Here is a 26703-nt window from a genome sequence, read left to right as displayed (position 1 = left end):
AGTCATAAAAGGTATACACCAATAGATTCGTCTTGAACTCTTTCATAAGTCGTACGACGACGAATTTGATAACAAAATTGGTCATGTTTTTTCAAAATCAAGGGTTGCTTCAAAATGCATGCGGAGTCCATTTAAAATGTATTAATAGACAGACAAGACACGTATCTAGTTCCTGCCACACTTTAAATTACCCAAACTTTTTCTAAAAGGCTGACAATTTACGATTGAAAATATACTTTAAAATGCTTCAGACGATTGTTTTTATCGTGTTTTGTTGACATGACGGACTACTTTTTTGTTACTATAAATACTAATATTGCACGGTGAAAACGTGCTCGATTCCCACCAAATATAATAAAGGATAGTTCTTCACGCCGTTTACCTGAAGGAAGAGTTCTTTATCCCGATTATCATTCTCGGCAGATTTTATAGATTCAGTAACACTATTCTATTAGTACAGTCAAAAAGTATTCGAAGAATAATCAATATTTTTTTTTCAAAATATTCTACAACCTGAAATGAAATCTAGAATATCTGATTCATTGAACTATCCAACATTTTTTCAAACGGTCTACTTAATATGATAAAAGCGTTATCGTTCCAAACTTTGTAAAAAAAGTTCTTACATCCATAACGTTTTTTAAAAAAAATGACTACCTCAGAAGCGGATACAGTATTTGGTGTAAGAGGGGGCGTAAAATATTTGAAGACTAGAGCAAATAGGGGGGTCCGGGGGCATGATTCCCCGGAAAACAATGAAAATAATGGATCCATTTGGTGCATTCTGGGCGTTCTGGGGTACTTTATTTGTTATTGACAAAGGACAGGTTTTGTGACAAAATCAACTCAAATAACTTGCTAATTATAGTCACGTCTTATGAACTGTCAGACTTATTCTTGCGCGAGTATCTCGGAATTTCTTAGCCGTTCGTTTTTTCAGGATTTTCATGGACAGGGTTTACCTAGGACTAAAATAAAAAGGTTTTTTGGAGCTCATGCAAACTGTCAGATTTTAAATGTGCTAGCATAGCGAGCGAGAAAAAAAAAATGCATTTTTTTCTATCAATAAAAAACAAACAAACAAAAAAAAAATAACAAAAAAAGAACCAAGTAAGACAAATTACCTGTGAGATAGAGATAAAAATGCATTTTTTATGTTTAACCCAGAACAGAAAACAAATTAAGTTTTCGAGCGTAGCAAGCGAGAAAAAATATGCATATTTTTCAGCCGGAACAAAAGATTAATCATTAGTGCGAGCGTAGCGAGCGAGAAAAAAATACATATTTCATATTTTTCAGTCAGAATAAAAGACAAATTATGTATCAAAGCGTAGCGAGCGAGAAAAAATGTATATTTTGCAATTATTTTACCCAGAACATAAGACAAATTACCTATGCTCCGGCGATTTTAGGGTCGGGAGCGCCCCGGTGACCCCCCTCCCCCCATGACCTCCGCTATGAATCCACTAATGGTAATACTTCAGTCTGTACACAGAAATGATTACTGTACAAATTTCATAACTTGATGGAGTTTTATTGTACAAAAACGGCTTTCGTTTTGGAGTTTAAGTATGCATGCCTGACAACAGAACAACTTCATAATCTCTGCCGACGTCGTTGATAAGCTTAAATGTTGTAAAACTTTGCTAGATCCCTCTTCCGAGATCGACCTTAAAGGCCTTAGAGAAAATATGTTTAGTATACAGCATCTTCTGTGTATGACTGTGCTATTTACGATAAAAAGGATGAAAGTGACGACAAGTAAAGTAATCAATGATGACTGTTTTATTTTGCAGTATAACAAATTCATGCATGTTCACACAAATAAAAGTGTTATGTATATGAGCAAGGCACAATAATGCATAGACAGTTGTGCTACAAAAGGAAGCGAACTCTTCCCCTTATCGGTATAGTTTGACAATATTCCTTCACGGAGGTTGCAAAGCGAACTAGAATGATGTCGACAAAAATGTTTCATTCAATAGCTTATAATAACGACGGGTCAATAATGTTATTAAGGAAAAATATATAGAAGTTAAACAACTGAACAAGAAACAGATGCGCATGTCTACATAATGTTTATGATGCTTACAGGCCTCCTAGCAGGCCTGAATAAAATTAAAGGTTTTTATAAAGGCTCCAATCTATGGAAATAAAGGCCTTTTAGTGTAAAATATTAAAAAATAAAGAGTAAATAAAGGCTATTTTTGTCGGAATTCTCGTTGAAAACACATACTATATATAGGTATTTACTACATGTATGTGGTCTGGTGAACACAACAGCATTCTGAAAAACTCAAGATGAAAGATACACAAGCAGTATCCTAATAACAACACTTAAAAGGGGAGAAGAAATACAGTAGTATAACCATTACTTGCTTTAAACTGGCACGGCAAGCAGTCTGAACAAAAATATTGGTTTGGAGTGAAAATTACAGGCTATTTGGCCATTTTAAAGGTTTTTTCAGAAGATTTAAAGGTGTTAAAGGTTTGCTCTGAAATTAAAGGTTTTAAAAGGTTTTAAAGGTTTCACTAGGAGGCCTGTAGCTTAACAAGTTTTATTTGAAATGAAGAGAAGGAAACTACAATGTAGCTGTCATTCGTCGTTAAAGAAGGGCCACAACTCCAGACAAAATAATCGATCATAAAAGTCAGGGCAACATGTACATATTCATTTCATGCTTCTAATGTATACCTAGTTTCAATTCAGTTGGATGGATTTGTTCGACTTAAGTTCACGAGTTCACGATGTGATGAATTAGTTCAAAATCAAATAGGGCAACAACTCCAGAAAATACAGCAACAAGAATTTGTAATAGAGTTAGCAACGTCCCCTGCCGCCTAAGGACATTTTCATCATACATACTGTATGCCAATACAGCATCTTGGCATGAACAAAATAAAACAAGAGTGCCAGGATGTTAAATATATGCTCGTCAGAAAGATGATATAATAAACATTTTCTGTACAAAACTATAAGTTTGGTAGACAGAAAGCCAAAACAATGATATATCCAATTCTAACAACCAGCGTAAAAAGTTTCAAGAATAATCGTTTTATATAGTAGCAACAAAGGCAAGTAAGTTTTTATTTTGTAAGTCTACAAAAAACTCCTTACCAGAAGAGGTACCTTAAAATACACCTAAAATTTGAAAGTAACACAGAACAAGAGCTGTCTGTAAGACAGCGCGCTCCACTATTCGGGGATCTGACAGTAAAATGAATATATGTCTGAATAAGAGACCTCTACTTTAAAAGGAAGATACGCCAAGGGGCATAATTCCATCAAATACACAAATCTGAGTTATTAGGATTGTTACAACACATGCAGATGATGATGATAAAGATATATTTTGAGTTTCAAGTCATTATCTTATATAGCACCAAATATATGTCCAGAAAACAAAGTTTGTAAAAAATTTAAGTATAAAAGGGGCATAATTTGGTCAAAAATACAATCAGAGTTATGGGGATTGTTATCACACATGCAGATGATGATGATAAAGATACATTTAAAGTTTTAAGTCTTTATCTTATATTGCATTAAAGTAGTATTCAGAAAGCGAAGATTGCAAAAAAGTTTAAGTACAAAAGGGGCATAATTCTATCAAAAACACAATTAGAGTTATGGGGTATGTAGCTGCACATGCAGATGATCATAAACAAATACTTTTAATTTCAAGTCATTATCTTTTAAAATACCAAAGATATGTCTACAAACAAAGCTTTCGGAAAAAATAACATGAAAATAATTCTATGTATAACTCCTTGGTGACCTTGACCTTGTGTATAATGGGGCCAGCCCTTACACATACTTTGTTTGTATGCTGGACAAATTTGAACTTACAGTATGATATAAGCAAATATTAACAAAGATATGACAGAAAAACAAAGGTTGCCGAAAAACTTTAACCTTAAAAATAACCTAAGTGTAAGACTTTGGTGACCTTGACCTTTGGTATAATGGTTCCTGCACATACTTTGTTTGTATACTGGACAATGTTTATGTAAAGTTACAGTAAGATATAAGCAACAGTAACAAAAATATGACAGAAAAACAAAGGTTGCCGAAAAACTTTAACCTTAAAAATAACCTAAGTATAACACCTTGGTGACCTTGACCTTGGGTATAATAGGCTCAGCCCCTATACAAACTTTGTTTGTATACTGGTCAATGTTTATGTGAAGTTACAGTAAGATACAAGCAATATTAACAAAGATATGACAGAAAAACAAAGGTTGCCGAAAGACTTTAACCTTAAAAATAACCTACGTGTAACACCTTGGTGACCGTGACCTTGGGTATAATGGGCTCAGCCCCCACACATATATTGTTTGTATACTGGACAATGTTTATGTGAAGTTACAGTAAGACATAAGCAATAGTAACAAAGATATGACAGAAGACAAAGGTTGCCGAAAAACTTTAACCTTAAAAATAACCCAAGTATAACACCTTGGTGACCTTGACCTTGGGTATAATGGGCTCAGCCCCTATTCATACTTTTTTGTATACTGGACAATGTTTATGTGAAGTTACAGTAAGATATAAGCAATAGTAACAAAGATATGACAGAAAAACAAAGGTTGCCGAAAAAATTTAACCTTAAAAATAATCTAAGTATAACACCTTGGTGAACTTGACCTTGGGTATAATGGGCTCAGCCCCTATACATATATTGTTTGTATACTTGACAATGTTTATGTGAAGTTATAGTAAGATACAAGCAATAGTAACAAAGATATGACAGAAAAACAAAGGTTGCCGAAAAACTTTAACCAAGAAGGGTAACGCCGACGCCGGGGCGAGTAGTATGACCCCCCCCCCCACTCCCTATTCTCCGAATAGTGGAGCTAAAAATGGTCTTGATTTCTCCCTACGGTCAATTATAAAAAGTTGTCTATATATTGTTTATAGTGACAACAAAGAGAAGTTAATCTGAAAAAAATCTAAGTCCACAAAAAAGTACTTAGTTTTGCTTAATTAAGGTTTCGATGGAGGCCTTGAGAAACAAAAATCAAACAGCACCAAATCATAGAAAGAAAGAGTTGTTTGACATGAAAATTGAACAGCATGTAAAACATGTATATTACTTTACGAAACAAGTGTCAGTATACTGATATAAACATTGAATTCCGGAAAAGGGCTGCCTAAAGGGGCTCCACTTCCGGACAGTTAAACGCCTTTAAAAACTCACCATTTTCAAAGAACAGTTACACATGTTCGTTTTGATGCATTTGCAATAGCGTGCGAGTGGTGAAATTTCGCATAACAAGGTGGAACACAGTTTTCAGCAATTGTTTATCTTTATTTCTTTACAAATGGCATTCATTTTCAAAGGGAGACAACTGTTCCCGATTATTTTAAGTACAAATGGCATTCATTTTCAAAGGGAAACAACTTTTTCCGATTATTTTAAGTAACCTTTGAGAAAAAGTTGTCTCCCTTTGAAAATGAATGCCATTTGTAAAGAAAAAAAAGATAAACAATTGCTGAAAACTATGTTCCACCTTGTTACGTGAAATTTCACCACTCGCACGCTATTGCAAATGCATCAAAACAAACATGTGTAACAGTTCTTTGAAAATGGTGAGTTTTTAAAGGCGTTTAACTGTCCGGAAGTGGAGCCCCTTTAGGCAGCCCTTTTCCGGAATTCAATGTTTATATCAGTATACTGACACTTGTTTCGTAAAGTAATATACATGTTTTACATGCTGTTCAATTTTCATGTCAAACAACTCTTTCTTTCTATGATTTGGTGTTGTTTGATTTTTGTTTCTCAAGGCCTCCATCGAAACCTTAAGTCTATACATTCTATAAAGTGGTCGTTTTCCTTTGGTAATGAGAGTTTTGCTTAAGTCTATACATTCTATAAAGTGGTCGTTTTCCTTTGGTAATGAGAGTTTTGCTTAAGTCTATACATTCTATAAAGTGGTCGTTTTCCTTTGGTAATGGAAGTTTTGCTTAAGTCTCTCTTTATGGATAGCCTGGATTTTTCCCAACCATAGCTTTATCAGCTTGTCAAATGCTTTGGGTTTTAACCTTTGGTTGAACATTTTCTGTTGATGAAGTTCAATACTCCAGTGCACTTCTTGATTTTATCTTTACATGTTGTTTTTTTAATTACATTGTAGGTCACCAGGTCAGTGTCAAGGTCAAAGTTTATTTCGGTACATAAACCTATGCTTGTGGTCCAAATTTTAAGGCTGTAGTTACAGAAATGTGGAAGTAGGTCAAGATCAAGTTCAACTCATGTCAAGTTCATCTTACTACTCAAACCTATACATATGGTCCAAATCTGAATGTTGTAGGTTATGACAAGAAAAGTTTTTTACTATATAAGTCTATATAAACCATGTGACCCCCGGTGTGGCCATATTTGACCCTAGATGGATAATTTGAACAAACCTGTTAGAGAACTTCTAGATAATACTACATTACAAATATCAAAGCCCAAGGCGTGGTGGTTTTGGACAAGAAGATTTTCAAAGTTTTTCCCTATATAAGTCTATGTAAACCAATTGACCCCCTGGGCGGGGCCATATCTAACCCTAGGGAAATTATTTGGACAATCTTGGTAGAGTACCGCTAGATGATGCCACATACCCAATATCAAAGCCCTATGCCCTGTGGTTTTGGACAAGAAGATTTTCAAATTTTTTCCCTATATAAATTTATGTAATTTATTAAAATAAACAAAGGGCCATAACTCAGTAGTTTCTGTGGAGCTGCGATAACGAGCAAAATAAAACATACATAAAACGTAAAAGAAACTACATCAAGAGGACCATGATGATTAACCAGTCTAAGAATGTGTTTGTATGACACTGGGTGTGCCCCCCACTGGTACAGTTGTCACAAATAAAGGGCAATAATTCAAACGTTTGCAGTCTTAATGGGGTATAGCTTCAACAAACATTTTATGAAAAGGATTCATTATTCTAGGCCATATACTTTTTGAGCTACAATGTATGACCATCACAAACAAAAATCCACCATTTTGGCTATTTCAAGGGTCATAACTCTGTAATAAGCCCTAAGATTCTCAAGAAGAATACCAAGTGTGCAAGGTCACATCATGATAAAGACTAAAGCAAAGTTTCATGAATTTACATCAAATATTTTTTGAGCTAGGCATATTAGGTGAACATGTGCATTTTTTACTATTTCAGGGGACAGAACATTAAAAATAACGGGTGGAGAAAGCCAAAAAATAAGAGGTGTGCAAGTTTATATCATGATAAAGACTTATGTATGTTTTCAACCATTTATATTAAATACTTTTTGAGCTAGGTGCATCACAATGTGAAAAAAATGTGCCTTTTCTGACTATTGCAGGGGCCATAACTCTGAAAATAGGGGGCGGCCCGAACGAAAAATAGGAGGTGCGCAAGTTCAAATCATGATTAAGACTAATGCAAGGTTTCATGTTACATCAAATACTTTTTTAGCTAGGCGTGTCACAAGGTGAAAATGCACATTTTTTATTATATCAGGGGCCATAACTCTGAAAATAGGGGGTGGAGCCAGATGAAAAATAGGAGGTGCGCAAGTTCATATCATGATAAAGACTTATGCAAGGTTTAATCAATTTATATGGAATACTTTTTGAGCTAGGTGTGTCACACGGTGAAAATGTGCATCTTTTACTATTTCAGGGGCCATAGGGGGCGGAGCCAGATGAAAAATAGGAGGTGACTTTTGAGCTAGGCACGTCACGAACTTCGGACCGACGGATGCCCATACGATTCATATATTAGGTGGTCATTCCATTATTTGAAAACAAAAGAATGACCACTTAAGGAACAAAACAATTAAGTGGTTACGGAATGAATACAAAGGATTTCTATTGTCCTAGATACCAATCGTGCACTCGCACAAACGCACGGACGGACGGACGCATGGACAAGACCAAATCTATATGCCCCCACCACTCATGAGCGGGCACAAAAAAGAAGAAAGTAAGCCAGTAGGTCATATACATAGTCACTGAAAGTCAGCTTTACGATTGGTGTGCAAAACTGTACATGTCATCCAAATTCAAGGCTTCTTCTTCTAGTACGCGACTACACTGTCAGACCAGTAGCCTCGATGAAACTTGTGGTTTGCCGCAGATCCTCAATGCCTCCATACAGTTTCTGGTGGATTGAGGTATCTATCGGCCAAGTCACAGCTCGCTCCTGGTCATGCCTTTTACATCTCTGAAGTATATGCTCCGCAGTCTGATCTTCCCCACCACATGTTCAAGTTGGCGATGATGCCAGTCTGTATTTCTTGTACATGTGAGCATTGAGCTTGTTGTGCCCTGAGCTGTATCTTAAACAAGAGGGCCATGATGGCCCTATATCGCTCACCTGAGTTTAACTGCTTACTTGAACAAATTTCTTTGCTAAAGCTTCTAAAACAAAACAAGAGGGCCATGATGGCCCTATATATCGCTCATCTGAGTACCATTGCTTTAACCAAAAACAAAAAGAAAAAATTCTTGCAAGGTACAGATATGTCAAAATACACCTAAAAATTGGAGGTACCATCCATGTGTAAAGTGGTATCAGTTTTTCCCTACGGCCAATAATAAAAAAGTTACTAAATAAGCTATTTATAGTAACATAAAAAGGAAGTAATAAAAAAATATTGTAAGCAAACAAAAGAAGGATCTGCCAAATAAAAACAAGAGCACTGCAATGCAACGCAAATGCAGAGCAATATTCACATAAAACAAAGTCATATGACCCTTGACCCCTAAGTGTGACCTTGACATTGAATTTAGCCATCCGAAACATGCGCTCTGCACATCCTTTCAATGAGTGAAAATTTGTGTCAGGTTTCTCTGAAATCCACCAAGGGGTTCAAGAGTTACAGAGCGGAAGGGAAATTGCTAACCAACACACAGCCAGACAGATGGACACCGAGGCGATAACATAATACGTCCCTGCGGGCGTATAAAAAAGAATCGAGATCTTATGGTGATACAAGCTGTGTGCAAGTTTGATTAAAGTCAAATCATAAATGAAGCTGCTATTGTGAAGACAAGCTCAAAATAGCCAACTTTGGCTCTTTCAGGGGCCATAACTCTGGAACCCATTATGGGATCTGGCCGGTTCAAGAACAGAACCAAGATCTTTTGGTGACACAAGTTTTGTGCAAGTTTGATTAAATTCAAATCATAAATGAAGCTGCTGTTGTGCAGACAAGGTCAAAACAGCTAATTCCGGCCCTATCAGGGGCCATAACTCTGGAACCCATTAAAGGATCTGGCCGGTCCAAGCAAGGAACCAAGATCTTATGGTGACACAAGTTTTGTGCAAGTTTGGTTAAAATCAAATCATAAATGAAGCTGCTATTGTGCAGACAAGCTCAAAACAGCTGATTTTGACTCCTTCAGGGGCCATAACTCTGGAACCCATAATGGAATCTTGCCAGTTCCAGAAAGGTATCAAGTTCTTATGGTGATACAAGTTGTGTGCAAGTTTGGTAAAAATCAAATCATAAATAAAGCTGCTATTGTGCAGACAAGCTCAAAATAGCTAATTCTGGGCCTTTCAGGGGCCATAACTCTATAACCCATAATGGAATCTGGCCAGTTCCAGAAAGGGATCAAGATCTTATGATGATACAAGTTGTGTGCAAGTTTGGTAAAAATCAAATCATAAATAAAGCTGCTATTGTGCAGACAAGCACAAAATAGCTAATTCTGGGCCTTTCAGGGGCCATAACTCTGGAACCCATAATGGAATCTGGCCAGTTCCAAAAAGGAACCAAGATCTTATGGCGATACAAGTTGTGTGCAAGTTTGGTAAAAATCAAATCATAAATAAAGCTGCTATTGTGCAGACAAGCTCAAAATAGCTAATTTTGGCCCTTTCAGGGGCCATAACTCTGGAACCCATAATGGAATCTGGCCAGTTCAAGTAAGGAACCGAGATCTTATGGTGATACAAGTTGTGTGCAAGTTTGGTTAAAATAAAATCATAATTGAAACCACTATCGTGCAGACAAGAAATTGTTGACGGACGGATGCACGGACTGACGACGGACGAAGGGTGATCACAAAAGCTCACCTTGTCACTATGTGACAGGTGAGCTAACAAAAAACTAGGTGAGAAGGTCATGGTAAAGATTCTTCAAGATAAGTACTGAAATCTGCTAAAATATCATACAAATCTCTTTGCTGTAGCTTCAAAAACAAGAAAGTAGGTCAGTAGGTCAGGGCTATGATCATTAAAGATAGCATTGAAATCTTTATCGAAAATTACTGACATGGTCCAAATTTCTATGCTGTTATGATCTGTGTGCAAAACTGTACATGTCATCCAAATTTCAAGGCTGGAATGATAAAAAACAAGAATGTAGGTCAGTAGGTCAAGGTCACAGTTAAGTGACCCTAATTACTTTGGGTAATCAGGTAATCATAATTGAACAATCTAGGAAATACTAGTATCAGATAATTTTTTAAGTATTGTTCCTACATAACTCATATACAAGTGACCGCCGGGATAGGGCCCCTTTTCACCCCAGGAGCATAATTTGAAAATCTTGTTAGAGAACCACTAGGCAATGCTACATACCAAATATCAAAGGCTTAAGCCTTGAACTTTCAGACAATTTTTTTTTTTTAATTTTCCTATATACATCTTGGGGCTGGGCCTCTTTTCACCCTAGGGGCATATCTTGAACAATTATGGTAGAGGACAATTAGGCAATGCAACATAACAAATATCAAAAGCTTAGACCTTTCAGTTTCAGGGAAGAAGATTTTTTAAAGTTTTTCCTATTTAAGTCTGTGTAAAACTTGGTACCCCCAGGGCGAGGCATCTTTTCACCCCAGGGAAATAATTTGAACAAACTTAGTAGAGGACCACAAGGCAATGCTACATACCAAATATCAAAGGCCTAGGTCTTGTGGTTTCAAACAAGAAGATTTTTAAAGTTTCCTTCTATATAAGTCTATCTAAAACTTGGGACCCCGGGATGGGGCCTCTTTTCATCCCAGGGATTTCATTTGAACAATTTTGGTGCAGGACCATAAGGCAATGCTACATACCAAATATCAAAGGCCTAGGTCTTTTGGTTTCAGACAAGAAGATTTTTTAATTTTTTTCCTATACAAATCTATGTAAAACTTACTATTTACTTACTTACTATTATGGGTGGGGCCTCTTTTCATCCCAGGGGCATAATTTTAACAACCTTTATAGAGGAACATTAGATGATGTCACATGCCAAATATTGAAACTCTATGCCTAGCAGTTTTGGTCAAGAAGATTTTCGAAGTTTTCCCTATATAAGTCTATGTAAACCATGTGACCCCCAGGGCGGGCCATATTTGACCCAAGGGGGATAATTTAAACGACCTTGGTAGAGGACCTCTAGCTGATGCACATGCCAAATACAAAAGCCCTATGACCTGTGGTTTTGGACAAGAGGATTTTTAAAGTTTTTCCTTTTGGTTGCCATGGCAACCAGAGTTCTACATGGAATTGAATTCTTTGAAAAACTTTTAAAGAAGACCATCCAAGGAACATCCCTGTGAAGTTTCATAAAAATTGGCCTGGTGGTTTAGGAGGAGATGTTGTTTAAAGGAAAGTGTGGACAGACGGATGACGGAAGGACGGACGGTGAGCGATCACAATAGCTCACCCTGAGCCTCTGGCTCAGGTGAGCTGAAAACAAGAAAGTAGGTTAGTAGGTCAAGGTTAGTCAGGTGACCTCTTTTCACTTTGGGTCATCCGGTAAGTAAAATTAAACAGTCTAGGAAATATGATCTGATAATTTTCAAGTATTTTCCTATATAACACATACATGTGTATATCAAGTGTCTCCTGGGGCGAGGCCTCTTTTCACCCCAGGGGAAGGACGGACGGTGAGCGATCACAATAGCTCACCCTGAGCCTCTGGCTCAGGTGAGCTGAAAACAAGAAAGTAGGTTAGTGGTCGGGCAGGGACCTCTTTTCACTTTGGTCATCCGGGTGAATTAGACATCGGATATGGATCACAATTAAGTATTTTCCTATATACACATCATGTGTATTCAAGTGTCTCCTGGGGCGAGGCCTCTTTTCACCCCAGGGGCATAATTCGAACAATCTTGTTAGAGATCAACTAGGCAATGATACATGCAAAGTATCAAAGGCATAGGCCTTGAACTTTCAGATAAAAAGATTTTTCAAGTTTTTCCTATATAAGTTTATGTAAAACTTGGGACCCCCTGGACTCTTGCATGCAAGGGGCATAATTTGAACAATTTTGGAAGTAGACAACTAGGCAATGCAACATACTAAATATAAAAAGCATAGGCCTTGCAGTTTCAGGCAAGAAGAGTTTTTCCTATGCAAGTCTATGTAAAACTTGGGACTCCCTGGGTGGGGCCTCTTTTCAACTCAGGGGCATAATTTGAATAATCTTGGTAGAGGACCACTAGGCAATGGAACATACCAAATTTCATAAGCCTATGCCTTGCAATTTCAGACAAGAAATTTTTTAAGTTTTTTTCCTATATATGTCTATGTAAAACTAGGGGCCCCCGTGGCAGGGCCTCTTTTCATCCCAGAGTAATAATTTGAACAATCTTTGTAGAGAGCCACAAGGCAATACTACATACCAAATATCTAAAGCCTAGGTACTGTGGTTTCAGACAAGAAGATTTTTAGCTTTTGGACAAGAAGATTTTCCATAATAATATATAAACCATGTGACCCCCGGGGCGGGGCCATATTTGACCCTAGATGGATAATTTGAACAAACCTGTTAGAGAACTTCTAGATAATGCTTCATTACAAATATCAAAGCCCAAGGCATTGTGGTTTTGGACAAGAAGATTTTCAAAGTTTTTCCCTATATAAGTTTATAGAAACAATGTGACCCCCAGGGCAGGGGCATATTATATCCTAGGGGATAAGTATCAAAGCCCTAGGCCTTATGGTTTTGGAAAAGAAGATTTTCAAAGTTTTTCCCTATACAGGTCTATATAAACCATGTGACCCCCAATGTGGGGCCATATTTGACCCTCTTTAGTGTGTACTGCCATATGCTTTCTCAATCTTGGTAGAGCACTACAAGATGATGCTACACACCAAATATCAAAGCCCTAGGCCTTGTGGTTTGGACAAGAGAATTTTTGACGTTTTTCCTTTCGGTTGCCATGGCAACCGGAGTTCTGTATGGAATTCAATTCTTTGAACAATTTCAAAGAAGACCATCCAAGGATCATCCCTGTGAAGTTTCATCAAAATTGGCTTGGTGGTTTAGGAGGAGATGTTGTTTAAAGGAAAGTGCAGACGGACGCCGGACGGAGGCAGCACAAAGGATGGACGCCCGACGATGAGCGATCACAATAGCTTTGGCTCAGGGGGAGCTAAAAACGAAAAAGCAGTTTGGAATTCAAACCAATTAATGACGCTGCCAAACCCATTCAGGCCAAAGTGTCAATGAAAGTTATATCCTCAAGTTGGTCCCCGTACATACGCTATGGCAAAAGAAGATACAACTGATGTATCATGTACACAATTACATTCAAACCGCTGCGCTATAATGACCACTTTTTCCATAACGGAATCTTTTCTTCTGTATTTCAAAAAACCCTTCTAGAAAGACAACTCCGATATTTGCTGAAGTGCCGTGTTTTCTTATGTCCATATTGTTCAAATTACAGAATTTTGGCATAATAGTAAGGGTTTTTTAATGTGACAATCTGGATACTTAGCGCATCACCGTGGCACCAAATCTAGAGAATATGGCTGAAGCAAGTCTGTTGTTAAAACACTGACTTGTCCAAATAAAAAAAAAATCTGCAAACGCACATATTTTCACGGGGTCAAAATTTCACAAATTTGAAATTTTGAGTATGTTCGCAAGGTTTAATATTCGTGAAATTGTAAAAATGGTATCCTGCTTGCATAAGAAATATATTTATGATGAATATTTACATGAGGATTAATTTTCGCGAGATGTAGGATCTCGCGAATATAGTGAAAATTAAACCCTCGTGAAAATTTCTGCTTTTACAGTAGTTGGTTAATACTCATTTTCATTGCATATTATTAACTACAGCAGTGCTCTATGTGAATTACACTGGAAAAATTTCAATATTTTTCAATTAAACAATAAATCCAGTCTTGTCAAACACCTTTACTGCCAAAGCTTTCCTACAGATATAGATATAAGGCTGCACAATGTGTATAATAAAAACATCTTTAAATATTGCACTGTACATCATTCTTAATTGCACAGTTTCAGGTAAATCTTTTATAGACTCTGTGTCAGTTTGTTACAATTTAAGAAAATACCATCAATATGCATTTGGTTATGACTGTGACTAAAATTTCACAAAACCTTTAAGTAATTGCTTAGCTATCTTAGTTTGTTACTTCAAATGCTTGCTTTTTCCCTTGATGTGTCTTCAATATTGACTTTTTCATCTATATCTGAACTGTATATAACTATTTCAAACAAGATCAAAACATGTAACAATTCTGAATTTTACAGAAAACAAAATAAACAAGAGGGTCATGATGTCATCGCTCACCTGAGTAATATGTTTCAAATGTCAAACTGATAATAAAATATTAAGAAAGTCAGTAGGTCACATTCATGGTCAATGAAATTCAGTTTTACGATTGGTGTGCAAAACTATGTATGTCATCAAAACTTCAAAGCTGTATCTTAAAAAACAGGAAAGTAGGTCAGTAGGTCAAGGTCAGAGTCAAGTGACATCATATTACTTGGGGTCATCAGGTAATTATAATTAAACAGTCTTGGAAATAGGATAAGATGATTTTTTAAGTATTTTTTTCTATAAAACTCACATAATAACTAAGTGACCCCAGGGCAGGGCCTCTTTTAACCCCAGGGGCATAATTTGAACAATTTTGGTAGAGGTCACTACTAGACAATGCATCATACCAAATATCAAAAGCCTAGGTTATATGGTTTCAGACAAGAAGATTTTTAAAGTCTTTTCACCCCAGGGGTACAATTTGAACAATTTTGGTTGAGGACCATAAGACAATGCTACAAACCAAATATCAAAGGTCTAAGTGTTGTGGTTTCAGAGAAGAATATTTTTAAACTTTTTTCCTATATAAGTCTATGTAAAACTTGGGACCCCCGGGGCAGGGCCATATTTGACCCTACGGGGATACTTTGAACAATCTTGGTAGAGGACCACTAGATGATGCTACATATAAAATATCAAAGCCCTAGGCTGTGTGGTTTTGTACAAGAAGATTTTCAAAGTTTTCCCTATATAAGTCTATATAAACCATGTGACCCCCGTGGCAGGGCCATATTTGACCCTCGGGGGATAATTTGAACAATTTTGGTATAGGACTACTAGACAATGCATCATACCAAATATCAAAAGCCTAGGTCATATGGTTTCAGATAAGAAGATTTTTAAAGTTTATTCCTATGTAAGTCTATATAAACTTGGGACCCCCAGGGCAGGGCCTCTTTTCACCCCAGGGGTACAATTTGAACATTTTTGGTTGAAGACCATAAGACAATGCTATAAACCAAATATCAAAGGTCTAAGTGTTGTGGTTTCAGAGAAGAAGATTTTTAAACTTTTTTTCCTATATAAGTCTATGTTAAACTTGGGACCCCCGGGGCAGGGCCATATTTGATCCTACGGGGATACTTTGAACAATCTGGTAGAGGATCACTAGATGGTGCTACATACCAAATATCAAAGCCCTAGGCTGTGTGGTTTTGTACAAGAAGATTTTCAAAGTTTTCCCTATATAAGTCTATCTAAACCATGTGACCCCCGAGGCGGGGCCATATTTGACCCTCGGGGGATAATTTGAATAATTTTGGTAGAGGACCACTAGATGATGCTACACACCAGATATCAGTGACCCCCGGGGCGGGGCCATATTTGACCCTCGGGGGATAATTTGAATAATTTTGGTAGAGGACCACTAGATGATGCTACACACCAGATATCAGTGATCATAGGCCCAAGCGTTCTCAAGGTATCGTCCGGAAAGGGTTTAACTGTTCCGGGTCAATGTGACCTTGACCTTTAGCCTACAGACCTCAAAATCTATAGGGGTCATCTACAGGTCATGACCAACCTCCCTATCAAGTTTCATGATCCTAGGCCCAAGCGTTCTCAAGTTATTGTCTGGAAATGGTTTAAATGTTCCAGGTCAATGTAACCTTGACCTTTGACCTACTGACCTTAAAATCAATAGGGGTCATCTGCTGGTCATGATGAACCTCTCTATCATCTTTCATGACCCTTGGCCCAAGCGTTCTCAAGTAATCGTCCAGAAACCGTTTAACTGGTCCTGGCCAATCTGACCTTGAACTTTGACCAAATGACCTCAAAATCAATAGGGTCATCTGCTGGTCATGATCAATCTCCCAATCAATTTTCCTGATCCTAAGCCCGAGCATTCTTGAGTTATCACCTGGAAACTGTTTTACTGTACCTGGTCACTGTGACCTTGACATTTGACCTACTGATCTCAAAATCAATAAGGGTCATCTGCTGGTCATGACCAACCTCCTTATCAATTTGCAGGATCCTAGGCCCAAGCAATCTTGAGTTATCATCCGGAAACCGTTTAACTGTTCCGGGTCACTGTGACCTTGAACTTTGATATACTGACCTCAAAATCAATAGGGGTCATCTGCTGGTCATGACCAACCTCCCTATCAACTTTCATGATCCTAGACCCAAGCATTCTTGAGTTATCATCCGGAAACCGTTTAACTGTTCTGGGTCATTGTGACCTTGACCTTTGACATACAGATCTCAAAATCAATAGGGGTCATCTGCTGGTGATGACCAACCTTCCTATCAACTTTCATGATCCTAGGCCCAAGCGTTCTTGAATTATCATCCGGAAACAGATTGGTCTACATACAGACCGACCGACCGACCGACCGACCGACAGACATCTGCAAAACAATATACCCCTCCTTCTTCAAAGGGGGGCATAATAAGGTTTATCGTACATTCTAATATGCTTGCCTCTGTTAAAACACTCTTACGCTAGAATGACGTCACGTTAACGTGCGGTGACGTCAAAGTTTTTGTTGCGACCAAGAAAAATTGCTTCTATATTATATATACTGTTTTAGATTAAGGGCATATTAGAATCGAAATAATTTATAGCACAAGCGTGTTTTAACACAATTTATACACTCAGGTGGTGATACATCGTTCAAATAATTTCACTCGGGCTGCGCTCTTTTGCTATAAATTATTTCTTAAATAACCCTCGTTTGTCGTTCATGACTGAAATAAAAACTGCAGACAAATACTATTAACTATAGTATAATTTAGCTATATATACTGTACATTGTAAGAGAAAAAATCAACATTACTAATAGTAACTTAAGCAATAGCACGGTTTTAAAATCAAAGACTTAACTAAAGACTACTTAAAGGTCCAATTCTAAGGAAAGTGAACATTTTAATTTCTTTTAAAAAGCACAGAAACTATTTCATTTTATAGGAAAATGAAAGTTGGTAGAAATTCGAAATAAATCGCAGTATATGTACACTTATTTTTCTATGAAGTATGAAGAAAGTTAAAAAGACCTGGGGGGTCATTCTGTCGATTCATTGAAATTTCAACATAATACACGTACATTTCTTTGAGTTCCAAAGACCTTCTGTAAATTTTGACCTGCCAATCTTCATTATTTAGTGTCTTGCAGAAGTCCATGCACTGGCTATGAAAAAAATTGCCAACTCACTTTCCCTTAGTAATGGACCTTTAAGTTGTTTCATGAAATTGGGGCCTGCCATGCCTGATATAAATAAAAGTCCCTTGTATATATATATATATATATATATATACCTGATTCATGCGATCTGAATGGTAAGTATCTTTAATGTATATATTTTGAAACCATGGTAATTTTAACTCTAACCTTTAGTCAGTATGTAATACATATCATACATTAAACGTGTGTGGACATGCAATAGCATCTGCACTTTTTGCCGCGTGCTCCAATAGATAATCACTTCCTGACACGTGATGTGCAGAAGACTGCTCCAGGTCTGTATTGAGAAACATTGTTTGATTATACACTTTTGGAGCTTATCTGTAACAACCTAGGTACCTGTAAGTTCAACATCACAACTCAATGCTTTATCTCCTTCATGGACTTTCATGTGTTTTTTCAGGTTACTGCTGTGATTGCATTTATAACTACACAACTCACATTTATAGCATTTCTCTCCTGTGTGTATTGTAATATGCCTTTTCAGATCACCGTTAGCATGACTTGCAAAACTGCAAACATCACATTTAAAGCGTTTTTCTCCAGTATGCCTTCTGGCATGCATTTTCAAACTGCTTTTATAATTACTTGCATAATTGCAAACATCACATTTAAAGCGTTTCTCTCCTGTATGGTTACTCATATGACCTCTCAGATCCCTCAAGTAGTTACTCGTGTAGCTACAAACATCACATTTATATCGTTTCTCTCCTGTGTGTATCCTTAGATGTATTTTCACATCAGCGCTATGATTACTTGCGAAACTACAAACATGACATTTAAAGCTTTTCTCTTCTGAATGTATCATCTCGTGACGCTTCAACTCACTTTTGTCATAACATAGGTAACTACAAATGTTGCATTGAAAGCAGTGTTCTCCTGTATGCGTTCTCATGTGTCTTTTCAGGCCATTGCTGGTATAACTTGCATAACTGCAAACATCACATTTAAATTGCTTCTCTCCATGGATTTTCATATGAGTTTTCAATGACCCACTGAGATTGCAACTATAATCACAGATCTCACACTTAAAACTCTTCTCTCCTGTATGTATTCTAGTGTGCCTTTTCAGATCGCCGCTTTTAAAACTGGAAAAACTACAAATACCACATTTGAAGTGTTTCTCTCCCGTATGCTTTCTCAAATGGCATTCTAAAAGTTTTCTTCTGTAACTTGCATAACTGCAAATGTGGCATTTAAAAGGTTTCTCATCAGTGTGTTTTTCTATATGCCTTTTCAGATCACTGTAACAATTTAAAGTTTCACCACAAATATCACATCTAAAGCATTTCTCTCCTGTATGAACCATTACGTGTCTTTTCAGATTACCACTATGGTAACTTTCATAATTACAAATATGACATTTAAAACGTTTCTCTTTAGTGTGTACAGCCATATGCTTTTTCAAATCAAAACTATAATTAGTTGTATAATTACAAAGATCACACTTAAAGCATTTCTCTCCAGTATGTTTTCTCAGATGACTTTTCAGAGATCTGCTGTCAAAACTTGCGTAACTACAAATATGACATTTGAAGTGCTTTTCTCCAGTATGTTTTGCCAGATGACATTTCAGGTCTTTGCTGTAATCACTCATGTAATCACAGAGACCGCACTTGAAGCTTTTCTCTTTTGTGTGTATTCTAAGATGCTTTTTCAGGTCGCTGTATAAAGTAGATGCATGACCACAAATATGACATAAAAATGATTTTACTCTTTCATGAATTTTCATGTGAACTTTAAGATTACTGCTAAAATTACATGTATAACTACAATAATCACATTTAAAACATTTTTCTCCAGTATGTATTCTCAAATGTCTTGTCACATCAACTTTATAGTTACTGGAATAACTACATACATTACATTTAAAACGTTTTTCTTCAGTATATTCTGCCATATTACATTACAGGTACATGTATCTATTGTAAGTACTGTGGAATCATTAATATTCGTGGGGGGCTAATTTTCGTGGATTTCGTGGTTGAGTCAATCAACGAAATTTAATCCCAATGAACAAGTAAAATTCCCATTCATTTCATGTTCAAAAGTTGAAATCCATGAATTCTAATCCCCACAAAATTGCCGTTTTGACCAAAACCACGAAATTTCATGCCCACGAAATTAAATGATTTTACAGTATATCTATATGTGTTAACAGCACATTTAAAGCAGTTCTGTTCAGTGTGTATGTTAATTTATTTTGTTTTGTTGTTTTTTTTATTACTGTTGTAACAGGCTGAAAATTAATTCAGACCTGACCGGGTATCAAACCCGAGACCTCTTACACCTAAGGCGAACAGTCTTCCATGTCGCTATAAAAATTAGCTCAACAGCAAGGTTGAATAAGTGCACCCTAGATTAAAAAATTAATATACTCTACCCTACTACACTGTTCTGAGTTTTGCTTATCTGAAAGTCATAATTTTAAGGATTTCTTTCATTTGTCAATTCAGAATACATGTTCACTTTCTCATTATGACTACATCCCATCTAGTTCTCTCAGGAATGAATATATAAACACCAATGTTGCATTTATTCCTTCTCTCCTATATCCTTTTTCATACTTGACAGTTTCACATAAGAATGAAATTTTCAAACATTTTCCATTTTCCTGTCTGTTATTCTGTATTATTCATTATCTCCTGATCTCAAGCAGTGAAACCTCAAACTCTGTTTTCTTTGGTTCTTATCCCATGTGAATGTATGCTTGAAATAAATTCAGTGGTTTTCAGTCCTTGGCAGGGTAACGCCAAGTCCATGTTTTTACAACCATCCACACATGAAGTAGAGTTCTTATTTCATGGACTGTTAATTTTCATTTTAACACAAAATGTCAAAAATATCTACTTTTTTTGGCTTGTGCCTGATGTTCACTGGTTCAAACAGTCTTTTTAGCATCTGCTTGAAAATGTCTATAATGCTGCAAAATAGATGCTAGTCTTTAGAACTCTTCCTTCAAAATGCCTGCGAATATAGAAATATAATGTAAAAAGATAATTAACATTATTTGTTTAAATGATACACAATAAAACTAGAAGGTGTTTTTGTCACAAAACCATATGTCTCCCCTCTATGTATACCTTTAGCACTGGCGGTCATTTTGTGCAGTAAAGCAGAACGTGTCGGCAATATGCACAACTAGGCCTGGTACCGATCACTGCTGTAAAGTTTTGTTGAAATCTGTCCAGCAGTTTGACCTGTGAAAGCCAGACAAGATTTTGCTATTTTTAACTCTGGCGGCCATTTTGTGCAACAAAGTGGAACATGCCAGTGACATGGTTGGTACTGATCACTCCTGTGAAGTTTCTTCAAAATCCAGCCAGCAGTTTGACCTGTGAAAGCCAGACAGGATTTTTAAATCTATAGCTCTGGAAGCCATTTTGTTCAGCAAAGCAGAACATGTCCCCGATATGCACAAATTGTCTTGGTACTGATCACTCCTGTGAAGTTTCGTCAAAATCTGGCCAGCAGTTTGACCTGTGAAAGCTGGACAAGACTTTTCTATCTTTAGCTATGGTGGCCATTTTGTATAGTGAAGGGAAACGTGTTGGTGATATGCACATCTTGGCTTAGTACTGATCACTCCTGTGAAGTTTCATTCACTGTTTGATCTGTGAAAGCTGGACAAGCTTAGTGCAGACGGACGGACAGACGGCAAGGGCAAAAACAATATGCAATTTGCAACTGACTGACTATTTCACTTCATTATTTTTTGCAGACAAAGTCCAAGATAACTATATGCCCTCTCGATACAAATGCAAATAAGAAAAGCATCTCTTGAGAAAAATTATTTGTTATGACAGATTTCGAAAACTTAGTTTTATAGCGGCTCAATTGATTTAGGAACTCATCAGAAAATGTTAAAAAATATATGTCATTTTCTCGCTGTATTATATTATTATTTGGACAAAACATTGTAATATATTCTTTTCTTATTAAAAGTTGACTCCTCATTATCAAAACAAGAGCTGTCCGTAAGACAGTGCGCTTGACTTTTCTCAGCGCAATGACTCTGAATCAGATCTTTGCCAGTAAAAAAAATTCCATTGCAAGTTAAAAAGGGACATAACTCTGTGAAAATTCAAATCTGATATGGGAATTGTTTCTCTTCGTGTAGACTTTGATAGTAAATAACTACATGTACTTTGAGTTTCAAGTCAAAAGCTTTAATAGTAACAGAGATATTTGACTTTATCAAAAACTTTAACCAGAAAATTACAAGTTAAAACGGGGCATTACTCTGTCAAAATTCAAATCTGAGTTATGGGAATTGTGTCTCATGGTGTAGACTTTGATAGTTAATAAGTATTTTAAGTTTCAAGTCAATAGCTTTGACAGAGATATTTGACTTTATCAAAAACTTTAACCAACGGTGACGACGATGCCTGGGCGGGTGCAATAGCTCTACTTTTTCTTCAAAAAGTCGTGCTTAAAATGCAGTCCATGTGCATACATTTAAATGGAGGATCCCAACATGTGAACCATGACTAAAGTCCAATGCAAATGTGAAGTTTAGCCTGTGTATTTTCATTTTCTTTACTTCCAGGACAAGCTGAAGGTCATATGATGTCATTTTCTTTGTTGTCAAGAACATAATTATGTATCATTACTTCACTTTGTGTGAATTTTGTATATGAGCCAACATATGAGCCATGCCATGGGAAAACCAACATAGTGGCTTTGCGACCAGCATGGCTACAAAGTCTATTGCTATTAGAGAAACTGTTAGCAAACAGCATGGATCCTGACCAGACTGTGGGGATGCGCAGGCTGGTGTGGATCCATGCTGGTCGCAAAGCCACTATGTTGGTTTTACCATTATAAAATATATCATTCTATTCCTACTTTTGTTTTCCAATCAGCAATCCGCATTTGTACCATGTGAAGATCTATTACATTTCCATATTGGATAGTATCATAACATTCCATACTGGATGATACTCTGATCAAATGTCCATATTAACTAAAAGAGCACCGCAATGCGGGTGCTGACGCTCATCTGATTTTTTTTGTATAATAGAAATATTGTCCCATGATTTTCTAAGTCTAAAAAGGGCATCATTCTTGCAAAAAGCAGGATAGAGTTATGTTCTTGATGTTCAGTGTCCGCTTATGATGGTTAAAAACTGTTGCAAGTTTTAAAGAATAGCTTTGACAGTTTATGCGAAAAGCTGACTTAAACATAATACTCAACCAAGAAAACTGATTTTCTAAGTCCAAAAGGGGCAATAATTATTGCAAAAAGCAGGATGGAGTTATGTTTCTTGACGTACAGGGTCAGCTTATGATGGTGAACAAGTGTTGCAAGTTTCAAAGCAATAGCTTTGACAGTTTAAGAGAAAAAATTGACCTAAACATAAAACTTAACCAAGAAATCTGATATTTTCAAAGTCCAAAAAGGGGCAATAATTCTTGCAAAAAGCAGGATGGAGTTATGTTTCTTGATGTACAGGGTCAGCTTATGATGGTGAACAAGTGTTGCAAGTTTCAAAGCAATAGCTTTGATAGTTTAGGAGAAGCTGACCTAAACATAAAACTTAACCAGGCAATGCCAATGCCGACGCCCATCAAGTGATGACAATAACTCATCTTTTTTTTTTCAAAAAATCAGAAGAGCTAAAAATGATAAAAGCTGTTGATCATTAAAAGTACCCACAGGACTTGGCCATCTGACAGGTCAGACAGATGAATCTTTTGCACCAGACTAGTTCATCTGAACCATGCTGATACAACTGACCTAAAACCAGGCATGTTTAAATAGGCCTAATGAACCACAAATCACGAGATGTAGGAGTGTTTTCATTTTGGAACATGCCTGAGTATCATTGTGTGATAATTTGCATCATGATAAGGCCTAAAAAAATAAATGTTTGTTTCTGGTAGCACGCTTTTAAACAATTATGGTTAGTAGGTTGGTAATTTTTTGGGGAGTGGGGGGTTATTTATTAATAATTGGGACTTTTCGGAAATTATTTTTGTGTCCAAAAAAATTAATACAAATAAGGAGGTTATGCCTATCGACCATCAGTAAGTTCATTTCTAACATCACTGATCATATCTAAAGCATAAAAAGTTGAAAAAAAAAATCTCCAAGTCAATAAAAACATTAAATTGTCTGGTTGGGCCAAAAATTAAGGGCAGGTCAAGATACCAGAAACAACATTTTTTAGGCCTACTAGTGCTGATGATAAACCCCGGAAAGAAAATGAGGTTTTTCACCTTTAACTTTTTTATTTTTGCAAATTGTTATCAAATTGGTTGGTATCAAAATAAAGTTTAACATCTGCTGAAAAACTGACGTAATTTAAATTTATATTTAGTAAGCATACTCACATGAAGCGAGGCCCTGAAAGGGGTATGTAAAATGGGGACTGTACGAACGTTGACTGATGATAATTTCGACCACTTTGTCATTAACAACATTTTCCTCAAAGTATTATATTGAAACTTTCCCAAAAATGCTGCAACAGTCATTTCTGATCAAATAATGAAAAGTGACCCATTGTCATGATTGTCAGGCCTATATGTGTTGACAGTGAGCATGCGTAAAAAAACACCCTCTTCCCCAGTAATTTTGGATAAATGTTTTGTTATACAGATAAATGTAAGTCATTTATTTTTACAGAATATTTACCAATTTTGTTTCTGTTTACACCAGTTGGTGTTGTAAGTGGTTGCTATTAGATGGTGTGTTCAATTATATATAAATAACCAATTGCAATCGAATAATTCCAAGGTGGTCGACTTTATCATCTGTCCGGGTTTATCATCAGTACAAGTAAGGACATTTTCTGGTTCATTAAACTTTCATCTGTGCAATGCAAGTATTTTTCAATGAATTTGACAAAATGTACAACAACCTGTGAATTGCTTTAGCAAGTGGTACAGTACAATTTTGTTTGCTCAAACATGATAGAACCATCAAAAGTTGTTCAAGTTATACACAGTTCGAGCCATTGAACAGTATACATCATGAAAATTTTGCCTGGACCTGATGATAAGTTTGGGCGAGGGCTTGTGTTTGAACAACTGAGTTAGATCAAACAGATTTCATTACAGAATCAACTGTAACTGTACAACTCGTTTAAATGGTCAACTGTGTTGTTGTACTTTTTATACGGGAAAGCCAAAGATTTTTTCCTCATCTTTATGCTGTAGTAGACGTATTCCTTTTTATTTAGAATAAAAAAATTGCCAAATTGAGTTTTAATTTTATTGCAGTCTAAGAATCATAACAAACTGATATTACATTCAGAATTATGGATAATCATTAATGCAAAAAATTGCGTTAATAACTTAACAGAACATTAAACTTCATAAAAAGAATCTTCAATACCAGGTATTGCCATTAATTTACGATAATACAACTTCTTCAATTTTTTATGGGGCATGAGAACTCTGCCATTTAGATAGCACCTAATTTCATACTTGTTTCCTATTAATTTTGATGTCCATTATTTCCCTTTAAAAAGATAAGTTTTAATAGAATTTTTCTTCTTAGTTTGCTATGAAGCATGAATACTGTCACGTCTGACTTGATGTTGCACCCACATCATCCAAATGCACTGATGCCATGAGGTTGAGCGTGACGTTACGCATGATTAATGTGTACTTTTTTTTTTTTTAATTATTAATTTTGTAACACATGAACTGAAAAGAAACTTTGCATTCCCGGATTCAGAAATTTGTATTAAAGAAACAAAGTGACAGCAAAGGCATGATCGTTGGGGTGCATAGCGCCAAGTGTAGGATCGGACAGTTTTAAATATTAGTATGTAACTATGTAAATATTTGCCTCGAAATCTGGTGCATTTTGGGACTAGATTCTGTGCACCCAAATATCAATATTATCTTTAATTCATGAACACCATTTTCTATCCTCAGTCTAGTCTTGACACATTTGAAGAAATGATTAGATCTCGTTCATTTTTAAAAACCAAACGTTTTAAAAAATTTGCATTTGTTCATAACTCATAACAAGAGCAAAACCATCAAGCTTACTGCGAAAACTGAAAATAACAAAAAAAAAAACAATTTATGCAGAAAGAAGAAAGAATTTGTATGACTAGGTTTTCCTGTCAGATAGGCAGCAACTAATTTCATATTAAAATAGACTGGCCCTATATGTGTATGCTTGTTGCTCATGTCGTATAAAACTATCCGGTGATAAAATTGCATATATTTCGGATAAGAACAGTAGTCGCACGAGCACAAATTCGGCAGCGATTATTATGTGACGATTGATGAGAAGGCTCGAGTCGATGAGAAAAGGGCATACTGTACTTCTCATCAGAAAAGTGCACACGATTAACGTTTACCGTGTCTAAACGCCAATATGCACAAGCGATAAAACCAGTAACTTTACACAAATGTGTACCGACGTGATTTAGGCCTATCTTCCATTATTTTGGTCCTTCAAAGTTTTGACGTTTAGATTGCCCGTCACAAATGTAACAGTATAAAACAATCTGAACATCGAATTATTTCCGACTACCTGTGTAAACAACAGTACAGAATCTACTGTCCATTCAATTGTACAATTAACGACCTAAATATTTTCTTCATCCATCTCTGAGAAAAAAAAGCAAATTAATAACTCAACGTACATGAACTAAAATAGTAAAATAATCAAAATAAAGATTATGTAGATTTACTTTTTGCCCTACGCTTACAAATGGCGTTTTTGTGTAAAAGGGAGGTAACTTGTCAAAATTAACCACAGGTACCATCCACGCCCTCTAGCCCAAGGTTGAGCAGAAATCAACGTTTACACATGTTATAAGTACCAGAATATATTAGAGATATCCGCAGAAACACAATTCCATGCAAAGGGGCGTATATGGTCCCCAAATGAAATAATGGCTTTGCCCTAAACAATGGGCAGCACTGCACAAACTGGAATTTAGAGAGGGGATATCTGTTGATATGGAGCCTGTATATCGGATAATATGCCAAAA

At 36.3% G+C, this 26703-nt stretch overlaps 1 protein-coding gene across 2 annotated transcripts; it reads right to left on the bottom strand.

Annotated features, from left to right (window-relative positions):
* Positions 1-16903: 16903 nt before the first annotated feature.
* Positions 16904-26423, bottom strand: LOC128550435 (zinc finger protein 845-like). 2 transcript variants are annotated; one of them, XM_053529444.1, is made up of 2 exons: positions 26353-26423; positions 16904-20710 (listed from the first exon to the last, which is right to left on the bottom strand). In XM_053529444.1, exon 2 carries the CDS (start codon positions 19641-19643, stop codon positions 18075-18077), a length of 1569 nt encoding a protein of 522 aa, XP_053385419.1. In that variant the 5' UTR covers positions 19644-20710; positions 26353-26423; the 3' UTR covers positions 16904-18074. The 2 variants fall into 2 exon arrangements, with proteins under 2 accessions (XP_053385419.1, XP_053385418.1); XM_053529443.1 differs by having other exon boundaries at positions 26241-26412.
* Between the last annotated feature and the right edge of the window lie 280 nt (positions 26424-26703).

Source organism: Mercenaria mercenaria, chromosome 18 (genome assembly GCF_021730395.1).
Source record: "Mercenaria mercenaria strain notata chromosome 18, MADL_Memer_1, whole genome shotgun sequence".
Classification (NCBI taxonomy): Eukaryota; Metazoa; Mollusca; class Bivalvia; order Venerida; family Veneridae; genus Mercenaria; species Mercenaria mercenaria.
Note: the sequence above shows the minus strand (reverse complement) of the source record. Positions and strands in the feature narration are given on the sequence as shown.

Bases quoted from the DNA above. Each gene is read 5' to 3' on its own strand.
- LOC128550435 (XM_053529444.1), bottom strand. From the start codon at position 19,643: ATGGCAGAATATACTGAAGAAAAACGTTTTAAATGTAATGTATGTAGT.